The sequence below is a fragment of the Rhincodon typus genome, chromosome 40 (assembly GCF_021869965.1).
Source record: "Rhincodon typus isolate 14 chromosome 40, sRhiTyp1.1, whole genome shotgun sequence".
Taxonomy (NCBI): domain Eukaryota; kingdom Metazoa; phylum Chordata; class Chondrichthyes; order Orectolobiformes; family Rhincodontidae; genus Rhincodon; species Rhincodon typus.
The window spans coordinates 4,765,629-4,777,667 of NC_063371.1; the positions used below are offsets into that span (position 1 = coordinate 4,765,629).

At 39.2% G+C, this 12,039-nt stretch overlaps 1 protein-coding gene across 2 annotated transcripts in view; it reads right to left on the bottom strand.

Moving 5' to 3' along the window:
• Positions 1–2,631: 2,631 nt before the first annotated feature.
• golga7 (golgin A7) overlaps positions 2,632–12,039 on the bottom strand; it is a 29,302-nt gene continuing 19,894 nt past the window's right edge. For both annotated transcript variants that reach the window (XM_020511365.2, XM_048618547.1), the window contains exons 5-6: positions 9,987–10,051; positions 2,632–6,996 (exon numbers count right to left, since the gene is read on the bottom strand). In XM_020511365.2, coding sequence (XP_020366954.1) covers positions 10,004–10,051 — 48 coding nt within the window. In that variant the 3' untranslated portion in view covers positions 2,632–6,996; positions 9,987–10,003. The remainder of the gene's footprint in view (positions 6,997–9,986; positions 10,052–12,039) is intronic.

The window sequence follows — 12,039 nt, forward strand, 5'->3', positions numbered from 1 at the left end:
ATCGATGTACCAGGACACTCAGATCCACCTGTACTGCAAAATTTTGTAATGTTTCTCAACTAAATTAATAATGTTATTTCTATCCTTCCTGCTGAAGGGCACAAGTTTACACTTTGCCACATGAAACTTCAAATGCCTAGCTTTTGCCAACTCACTTTTGAAGAGCCTCGATCAGCATTGAAAGACTCTTTGTGCCTTCTCTAAATTTACGTTGCTAAGTTACCTGCTATAAGTTCCTTAAGAATTGATTCTTGCACACATCCAAATACAGTTGTGAAAGGTCAGTTCCTATCACTACATATTTTCTGTCTCCATCATTCCCCAAACATAGGAGTTACATTTGCTATTTTCCAGTCTGATAGCACCTTTCCTCAGTCAAGGGAATTTTGTAAAATTATGACCAATGCATGTACTGTTTCTGTAACTACTTAGCTACTCCATCAGGTCCTGGTCACTTACCAGCCTTTAGTTCTATTAGTGCTCTCACTTCCTCTCTCCCTTTCAATTTTAAGTTACACGCATTTCAGGATATTATTTGTGGTCTCATAGACTAAAGCTGGTGTACAAAAGACATCTTCTCCATCAATTATGTTTCTTTTTCACTGCTTCAGAAAATCTGTGAGCATTCAGATAAGTTCGGAACAAGTCACACAACAGATTGCAGACGGATGGAATTATGGACACAGCTTCTTTCTGGTGTGATACCATTTTGCTTCGCAACTCCTCCTCTACGTCTTTTGCTTCATTCAAACTATGCACAAAGCCGGTAGAAAGGACACGCTGTGGCAACACTGAAAAAAGTTCAGCATTCACACAGCTCCTTTGAAGTTTTAGTGGATTTTCGAATATTTTACAACTTCTGATATACAAGCAATTACATTTGATATTCAATTAGCAAACGGGATATAACAGCCAAAACATGCACCACAAAAATGAGTACATTATTTGATCACAAATTGTCAGACTTTGACAAACATGCCACTCTTAGCAGTAACTTGCTTGAAATCAAAATCAAAGTTAGTGGTTATAGTTGCCATAAACGTTGGTCCCATTCAGCAATTCCATCACTGCCTGGTGTCTGTGTGAAGCTGGACCATATTATTCATAGCCTTGGAGTCATATTTAGTCATAAGGGGATCTCTTGATGTAACTTTTTATTATCAAATGATAGTTTTTTAACCATTTGTACAACATGTCAGCTCACTTGACCTCACAATCACACCTATGCTTCTGTTGAGACATTTCATTATTGCAATGTACTCCTTGCTAGCTTTGAATTTCCCATGAAATTGAGTTTGAGTTGATCCATAACACCATAGCTCATTTAATTTACACCAAGCTCCAATCACAATTATGTGATGCCTTACATTTGAAATTCTCAGCTTTTGCCTGCAGCCCTGCCTACATTGAAGCTTCTTTGCTGGCAGGGTTTAGTTACATGAATTTCTCCAATTTAGATGTCTTCAGCATTCTCTGTTTGAATCTTTGCAGCTTTTGGCATCAATGCCCTAACACTCAAGAATTCTGCCTATAAACGGCCACCTCTTTCTCATTTAGTTGCCACGATAGCTCTGCATTTGGTGTGTGTTGACTCAATTTTTGACTGTTTCGGTAAAGATCCATTACCGCAGTGAAAAAGGAAAATAAAAATTGTTTTTGCAGTCTTGGTGCTTGAGTGATGCACATTGGTCAGACTCCAGAGACAATTGTTCATCAAATACTAGCATGGGATCTTTTCAGTATGGATGGAGAGGAGATGGTACATCTGGCACTGCATTGCTACAGTGCAATGACAGCTTAGATAATGTACACAAGTCTGAATTAGGATGAACTTACTGACTCTGAAGGATAAGTGAAAGGATAGGCCACAACTGACAATTGAAAAGTTGCTGTTCCGTACAGACATATTCCATTTTCAGGGCAGAGGCACAACTGGCATATGGAAAGTTCCCAACAGAAACAAATTATCAAACCTCCACCATTAGTACAAACTTTTTGTTGTGCAAATCTTGCTACACACTCTTGCTGCTTACATCTTGTCAGATCGAAAACACTTGCATCTGACTAAAGTTCATGAAAAACAAAACATGAGGCACACGCTGTGAAAAATGGTATCAAATCAACCTCAAAAGCACAGTTGTCAGGAGTCATTCAAGATCCAGCAAGCGTGTGTATGGTGAAGAAATGCACAAAACACAAGGTTTTACCAATATTTAGGCATATGTTTGGGCCACTTGACCCGACCAGTGTCAGGCAGCACCCCTGCATGGCAAAATTTAAAAGGTGGATGCAAATTGACGTGCATTCAGTTTGTAGATATTCAGTGAACTGAAATGAATCAACACAAATTCTCTCTCCACAGCTAGCATTACAGTCAGTTCCCACTCTATAAATTCTAGGTCTTTTGCTTTGTGCCATACTGTCTTTATTGCTGACCTGAACAGATAGATAGCATTGAGGCAAGTATGTCTCAAAAGTAACTGAAGAGGTAGAACCCTCCATTACTACTTTGAAACAAAACTGAGTAACTAAAAAAATTTAAGAAAATACCATGACCTTCTGTTGTAATCTTCCTCCCATCAAGCCCCAAACAAAAAATAATTGTGGAAAACAGCTAAAGCGACAAGCAGCACTCTGGTTTTGTAGAAGCATTTTATTTCTTTTAATCAATAAAGATAGAAAACAAAAACCAATATATTAACAAGCAAGTGAATTTGTATCAAAGGACAGGTTTTAAAAACAGCATGTTTGACTCCAGCATACAGTAATAAAATAGATCCAAAACATTTGAGAGACAGCACACGATAAAAAGAGAGATTCTTTGAGTAATGGTTGGTTTCAGAAGGTGCCGCACTAATTTCACTCAAGTCATTGAACAATTGTCAAAGATTTCACAGCGCATTTTCATACGCCATAGTTATTCTACCTCAAAATTAAATTCAATGCCAGCTGGAGTGGTATTCACACAGATTATGTTGTGTAAATAGGTGTGGTTTTGTGTCCTTGTTTCTTTTAAATAGGTGTCCACTAATTTTTCTTTTAAAAGCCCCAAAACTCCCTCTGTCCTTTGCCTTGCCTCTGTAACAGTGCCACCATCCTAACATCAGGGCTTCAAATCAAATCTGCAGGTTAAGAAAAGTGTTCCCCTATTTTACATTGGTTTCCATTAAAAACTGCTAGGAATCTAGTCTCATCAACTAGTACACTTGGATATAAAAATTTGCAACCAGCACACCCGGTTTGGTTATGTAACTGAAATCTAAGTATTGTCAACTTACCATGTTAACATATGTGAAGGTCACACTTGAATTGAAGCACAAGTTGGCAGTGGCCTATTTCTGTAACTAACTGTTGCCTCCCCTCCCTGGGAAACAAGTTTCAGGTGTGCTCCACAAACAGATCAAGACAGCAAGCTTTAAAAAGGTCGACTTCTAAAAACAAAACTAAGAATAATTTACTACCTCTTCCCCCACAAGGAGCAGTCCAATAGATTCTAGGCAGTGCTAATATCCTCAAAGATAGGAAGACACAAATCAGACCAGAGGTCTAAGGTCAGAAGTGTTTCAATACCTCACCTACCACAAGGTCAGAAAAATAGTTGTGAAGTTAACTATTTCTGGACTTCTTCAAAGTCAGTGTGGTTTCAGACCTGTCAGATATATTAAAACTGCATGCAGGATTTAATATTTCTGTTGCTTGTCGCTGTCACTTATGGAATGAGTTGCAAGCTGATTGAATTCCCTAAAAGATAGGCAGTTAGCCTTTTCTTTAATTGAAGTGCCTTGACTCCAGGGCAGTACATTTTAAATGCAGATACATTAACTGCATAACTTGTAAAGGCGCCTGTTGCACAGCATTTATTGTTATCACTGGCACCTATGCCAGTTAATTTTCATAAGACCAAAGCATGTCAGAAACGCAAAAACTCAGCTTCACATTATTCAATTGTGCCTTTCTGAAATTTTCCCAAAGACCTAAAACAAGTGCCCAAAGACACAGCCTTCAACTCCTATGGAATATCTTCTTTCAAAAATCGATGTCTCAAGATAAACAAGCTGAATGCAAATGAACTATCAATTTGGCCATGATGTTTGTACTCTATTTTTCAGGAGAACTTTCTTTTGTTATAAAGAAGGCGTAAAAGCTCAAGGAATTTCAGTTATGGAGAGCAAAGTTGATCTTCCAGATATATTTGCAAAAGTTCCCAGGCTGAGATAATGAAAACATTCTGACACACTAGCCACAAACCAATTCCCATCAAATTCACAGCAATGCAGAGATTTCTACTTCCCACATCACCGCTGCTCCCCTCTGGGCCACCAGTAAGATAAGTCTTTGTCACAGATCAAAACTCTCAACCAGGCAACACTGGTAGTGTAAAAAGTTAAACCGTTTTATGAACTAACAAAATCTAATACCATTAACAGACAAATCCAATTCCAGAGGAAAAATTTGTTAGGGTCGGGACAAACAATTCATAACCTCCCAGACATTTGATGATTCCTATCAAAAGCTCAGACAAAGTAAAAAAATGTCAAAACTGAATCGACATCATTATTTTGTGGGAAGAAAAATCAACACTGAGTATTGGCTGCTTTGTTCTTTTAATAAGTTATATAACATCTTTGAAAATAAACAGAGTACACACCAATGGAGAGTTAAATTCAAAAATCCTGCAGGTTTTTAAACAAAAATCTCCTGTTGATTTCTGCTGACCCTGCCTGTGGCCTCTCAGAGCGAGATTGCCCAATTAGTGCCAGTCAAATTACAGCCATTTTTGTAGTGTGGACATGTGTCCACTGGGAACAAGATCCACACCATCCCCCCCTTAACCAACCTAGCTTCCCCTTCACAGTCACCCTGAAGAGACCTCCAGTCTGCCTGTCTAAACTGGATTGAAACACACGTTTTTGCAACTGCAAAGGTCAGCATTTTGTTCGTTCTACTCCACTGCACAACTCAAACCTCTTCCCTTTGCGCTCCTGAGGTCATACAAGGTCAGATTTAGTGTCAGACATGATTGACAGCAAATTGTCTTGGATTCTGTTCAAATTATTCGCACGGGATCAAGGTCAGGCTTTGTATTTTTCTTTAGATGCACTAACAAGCAGCAAAACTGCTCAGAACAGTCTGCACAATGCTGAACAGTTTGGTTTGTGACAAAGTACAACCGGCATTTTCACACATTTTACTTCTCCGAAACCCTTAGCAATGACTATAAAAAACGTCAATTATATCAAATGTTTATAAACTCAGCAGATTTAGAAGATGTTGAAATTGTCACAAACTACATTATTATATTACAAGAGAAACACAAGTACACAAACATTTAAATTAGCTAATTTTACCAAGCCACAAGGGGACCCTGGGAAATAAGCCCAAGTAGCCAAAAGCTACACATAATGACAGTGCACTGATAAGTTATTAACCACTAAGAGTACTGATTTCTCCTTCCTAAATTTTTTGAAATGCATCTGCGTGTTTCCGTGACTGCTCTTGGTATTCAAAACTCCATTTTGTGATGATCTTGCAAATTGCTGTTGGAATCCCTCATTGTTTTGGCCATACACATGATAGATGGTGGTGGGAGAGGTGGTGAAATAGTGAACAGTGACATGAGCGGACAAGAGGAGTAAAGTATCTTGCTCAGCAAAGGAAAATGTACAATTCAAGTTGGCAAAGTGTCTGTTTCTGCAAGAAAGCTTTCAACCTTTCATTACATAGTCACACACAAAGTTTGAAAATCTTCAGCAAAGCATTTATTTCTCTGTAAACTCATCCTTTCCTTGCACTATACTCCTATCAGCTAACTCAATCCTGTAATGCAATAGCCACTTGTGGTGGTGTCTCTAGCATTTGCCAACATGGAATCTTATATTGAGAACACTCCCAGGAGGTTTTATTTTAAAAATCTGAATTGTTTGCGTCAGTAAAGAAACCACAAATGGGATCTGTGCCAACATATACAGAGTTTGGTGACCAACAAGATATTGCTGAACATTTTATATTCGTAGTTGAGATGCTTCTTGATCACTTCTACTGTCTTCAGTTGTGAAGCATGCTCCTTACCAGTTTCTACTTCAATTGAGCAATATACTGCTACAAATATCCTGAAGTAACCCAAATTTTCATTTTTCTCAATTGCATAAGGCACCTTCTTCCACCTGTTCAGTGCACTTCTCAGCAGGTGTCACCTCACGCTAAACTATAGGATCACTGAGCTCAGCTGCTAATTGTTCCAAGACTTTAATCGTGTCCCAATTTAACCTGATCCGATACAAAACTTCGACAACCAGGTCCATCAGGGACCGAGATCCCAGAACCCGAACCAACTAACGTTGGATACTGTTTTCTGCCCCTTCAAAAAGCCTCAGCCGAGATTCTCCAGCTCCCCTGGGACCTCCTAGATTTGACAGCATGATATACATGGTAGTGACCTTGCCTGCCAAGCCAATTGGACACAGCTTGGTGAAATTAAAAATCAGGTAAACCAAATGAGAGTTTTGATTTAGGCATCAAAAATCTCCAGTACTCTTAGGGCTAAATATATTGCGCTGGCATATTCACTTGTCCCAACACACCAAGAAACAAAAGCATCTTCCATTCACATTGGATAAATATCCAAGGCTTCAGACACCGATCAACTTAAGCTACCAGAGAATATCACAACTGCACACCTCCAAACATTTCCTTCAACTCTTTCCTGTGGTCTTCTAGTGATGTTAATTTAGAAATTGTTTTGATTTTTTTGAAGAAAACATTTCAGAAAGAAACTACTAATTTGATCACAATAGTTATTTGCTTACACCAACCTACCCCTCACATAGCATACATTATTTGAGGATACAGCAGATTGCAAAACATCCAACGTTTAAAGTGGCACCAAGGTCCTCAAGATTTTGTGGAATGATAGTCCAGAGATGAGGTAGGGTACGCGTTCGGTACAGAAATGACACCCAGCAGAAATGGTCTGTATCCTTTACAGCCTTGGTCCCACTGTAAATAAATTAACATGACATTAATTAGAATTTGCCCAAACAACATAATACAATTATGGTCCATGTTAGGAGTACATATTTATGGACAAGATTAAAAAAGGAGAAGATACTGAACTGTTTGGACACCGGATTAAACCAGGATTTTTTACATCACCTTGTTTCTTGGAAATGAAGTCAATAATTTAATGTGAGCTGTGATCTAACTGCTGATTACATATAGTCAAATTAGTTTGGAAAAAGATAAGCAAATCTGTTCAAAAGACAGATGATTTAACTGAACTTAAATTCCTGCAAACTGTCTTTGGAAGAGATTATGGCGAGCTCTGTGCTGATGCTGCTTAGCAATCATTTCTGGACTTCATTTGCATGTTTTCGGAAAACTAGGCAAGCACAAGAAAGCAAATCTCAGAAAATCTTCCTCTCTCAGATTTGGAAACATAATAAAGTTGAATTGTGACCAGTTTCCAAATCTTGGATCCAGCTTGATTTTAATCCAAGCGAAAGATCCTCCCATCGGTCTATCGCTGTCAGTAATTCGATTTTGTCAGCAAGAAACAGGGCGCTATAAGTTTCATCTCATCATTTATTATAAGCAAACGATCATGTCTGCACAGTTTGTTGGATTGTGTTGCGTAAGTGTGTCTGTTTGGGAGTAAAAGGAGAACATTTCTAATTCAAGATAGAGCTTACACGTTAACCAGTGTTGCTATTTCTTTTAAGCGGGTGGTTTTCTATGTAAAAGCAGATTGAGTCCACTAAAGAAGCATAGTGAAAGTTGCATTTTCAAGGCTGTGCAAGAAAAACTGAAGCAGTTGGCCATTTTGGTGATTCAGTCAGAACATGGACACTGATGGTGCGAGCGGTGATTGTCAGACAACTTGCCAATCATCTTTTCTTTTTCAACAGATTTAATCCCCAAACACATGATCAATACCTGCAATATCCTTCTGGATGGGGTAGAATTGTACAGAGTATCAATACCAGCACAAACTGTTGGCTAAATGGTCTCTTCTGTGTTGTGTATTCAATGCAAGAACATACGTATCAATACATATTCCTGAATGGAATTGCAAAGCGGAGAGGAAAGCCTTACTCGTGTGTAATTATCCCATGAAACTAAGTCAAAGTTTCTGAGAAGCGCAGCTACAAATCACAATTTGTTCAAAGTGCAATGCACAAATCCATAAAGCAAAGCTCTGGAAAACAAGGAGCCACCTTTTCATACCCTGTACATATGTAATTACTTAATAATGTTTGCAAATCTCACTGCGCTGCTGAACCAAACTATCAGAAGGATATATCAGGACTCAGTGAAGCAGAGTAAACTCCCTGTGAATACATTTCCAAATCAAACAATAGAACAGTGAGTGGGTTGAATGTGACAAGAAAAACCCAGAGAGCAGATGAAAACTGATTAGACAGAATTAGTGGTGTTAAACTGAGTCATTGCACCACATTAGAAGAAAACAGATTGGAAAGCCAGCTTTAACTGAAAACAAATCCAAAAGCAGCATGCAAAGGAATTCATGTTCTGCAGGTGTACTAATCACCTTGTCTACCCACGGGAGAACAGGACAATAGCATATTTGATGCATCTCAACAAGTCTTTTTCATAAAACACTTCTGTACTCCACATTTCTTCACTCCATCCCTCATCTAACCACCATGCACCCAAATCCTTTCCTGGAAAAGATCTGCAGAAACATTCAATGCTGATTCCGAGCTTCAGGCTGCACACAGTTCCCCCAATCCCAGCCTTAATCTAAACAGAAGGCAAAGTCGTGCTCCTGGCAGTGGTACGCAGAAAGATCTCTAGGCATGTGAACTAATCATCTTGGTGAATGGAGCTGTAGCAGGATTTAGTCAGTCTTAAAACTAACTTCAAAATAAAAACCAAGAAAACTGCAGATGCTGTAAATTAGAAACAAAAACAGAAGTTACTAGAAAAGCTCAGCAGGTCTGGTAGCATCTGTGAAATCAGACTTAACGTTTCAGATCCGATGACCTTTACTTAGAACTGAGCTTTTCCAGCAACTTCTGATCTTGTTTACCATTAATCTTTCTATTCCAAGATGTAATTACCACACCAGCACAAGGTGATGGGCTACAATCTTGGCATCTCAGGCAATCACATTGGTCTTTGAGAATCCCAAATGTGATCCGTGACTGACTTGACAGCATCAAAACACAAACATCCCAATTGTGTCATTCAGGGGTCACAAGAAGGACATGAGCAGGAAACAAATGTGACACTGCCAGCAGCAGGGCGTGCCCTTCTGACTCTGGGGCTAAGATTGGACATTGGGGAGAAGGAAGCACAAACACAAGCAAACATGAAGAACAACGATAGCCATGTGTTTTCTTGCCCATAACTGAAGTTGATAGACAGTAGGCAAATACTGCTTCTCCAACAGAGATAACTATCACTCTATCAAACACAAAACTGGTTTGGTGTACACATCCAAGTTTCTGGTCATGCAGGTTTCAGAACAGGATACATATTCTATGTCCACGTCTTCAAGTAAATACTGAAACCTCGAATGGTGTCGATCAATTCAAAAATGTTGGCGCCCCATTTCTGTACATTTAAATTTAACTGTAGACGGACAATTTGTGACATATCATCTCACAAGGCACTTTTTAAATACATTAATTTTTCTTTGCGCTGTTGTACACTGAAGACACCTCTTTGTCTTCCCTCCTAATTACCAGCCAGAACAATTTTAAACAATCAAGATGAATGGAACTTGACAACAGGTGAAACCAAACTGATTTTGCTTTGTGTAGTTTCTGTATATATCAAGTGTCTTTTCAGAATCAATGCCAAGAATGCCGTGGGAGAGACACTCCGTACTTGATCATGGAATGACAGATTGATGTTGGCAACGTTCCATGGTCATGGAACTTCAGGGATCTTTACTAAGAAATTAGCGCACTTTGTGTTGCTGCTTCAGACAGAGTTGTGACCACACTCGAGCAAGTTCACACCTTAGCTTCTCTGCACTTCATCTTGCACTGCTGAAATTTCTGTCTTCATAAATGGAGATCTCAATCTGTCAGAATCAGAGTCAAGTACAAAACATGCAAATCAAAGCATCTCTGACGTGGTGTAACCATTTCATTTAGAGGCATGTGTGTAAATATGTAAACACGTGCCAGTTTATTGATAAAGATGTGGATAAACCTTCGTCATTTTATCAGCACGTGCTAATCCCGGATCAGAACGTAATTCTAGCTTATTGACTTGTCCTAACCACAAGCCTCAAAGAAGGCTGTCTAATTGCTTGCTACCTCCCTAAAACATGAATAAGCATTTTGGATTTGAACCGCCCCACCGTACTCTCTGTTCCTGGAGGTTATGTGCACCAATCACGTCTTAATGACGGAAATCAGCAATTCAGTGTTTCATCGATGACAATTGAATTCATGTCTGATTAGGCAGTAGTTTCAATACTTTCTCAGCAAGAACACAAAAAACATCCAAGGGCCCTAACAATGACAATGACCACTTGGGAAGGTTAGGTGAGGAGTCAAATTTTCCATGACAGAATTCCCCATTGATCCAAACAGAAAAGCGACTTGAATGAAGCATCGGGGACGGCAGATACAATCTGAAATGGGGGATTTTAATCTGAAAGGAGGGATTTTTTTCTACTTCCTTTGACAGCTGATCACAAGTCAAGCAAAGTTGGGACCTGAATGCCTGAGGTACAGATCTCTCCCATTTTTATGAAATGCATCTACATCAATAAAATGCCACGATCAATTACATCAGTCCATTACCCTCAGAGGTCTTCTTGCAAATAGCTCAGCATTTCAGCTGGTTTCTCATTCCTCCTGTAACCATTGTGCTGTACACGCCCACAACTCAAAACACACTACGTGAAAGGGCAGAGACCGTGAAATTGCTGTGGTATTTTAGTTAAATATTAAATAAATACAATGCGTTGACTGTGTCCCAAGCATCAGACTGTGCTAACATCTGTGTGACATACACATGCACATACAACGCATTTTCATATTCCGACAGCATAAGGCAAACATTCGAATCTAAACCACAAGACGATCCAACTGCTTCAGTCACTTTTTTAACCGTGTCTAATGCAAGTCCAAGGAAATTGAAATTAAAATCCCTGTAGTATTAGGCACATTGCCCTAAGTAATCGGTAAATCTCAACAAGACCAGCAGGGGCTCAAGAGGTAAATTACCATTCTAAATACAACAAGTCAATTTCATCGAACAATATTTAAAATCACTTACAAAAATCTGTGATTTATTAAAAACAATTAATCTGGAACCTCAGAGGATAAGCGCATTGCACAAATCCAACTTTCCTGAACTAGAGAGATTAGCAAAGATCCACTGGGTTGATCGCAACAGAGGCTTCACTGCAGCAGACGAAGTGAATGCACGTGGACATTGTGAAGGCAGAATCAGACTGAACAGCACTATCCTCCACACTTCAAAAGCACGTTGAAACACATGAGATAAAAATGGCTACTTTGCAAATATCCAGGAGATCTGCTGGCAGCTGCAGAGAAGTCCAGAGCTTCAGTCATCATCCCCAAAAGACTGTTATTGTGTGTAAGCCAGTGACAGGGAAGTTCTTACCTACAACCACGCAAATGATTCTGCAACTTAGAAAACAAAAAGTAAAACCATTGGCCATCTTGACCAGACACTTAAGGACATATCCCTCCTTCACTGCGTCCTCACTCGAAAACCTCGCTTCAACCATTCCTTTAGTCTCCTGTCCTAATTTCTGTTCACATCCATACCTTTACTCCAAATCAAAATAAAGTGTCTGTCTGTAGCGAAGGAAAGTAAGTTCATAAGTAGTTTCACTTAATGTTTTAACGAAGATCTGTACGATAGACACGCAGGAAACTCGCTACCAGGATACATGAACACCAGCTCGCAGCAAAACGGCTTGACCAATTCTCCCTCATTTCAATACACTTCGACACAGAAGGACAGCAGTTTAATTGGGACAAAGTTACAGTACGAGGACAAGCAAAACAAAAACAAGCAACAGAATTC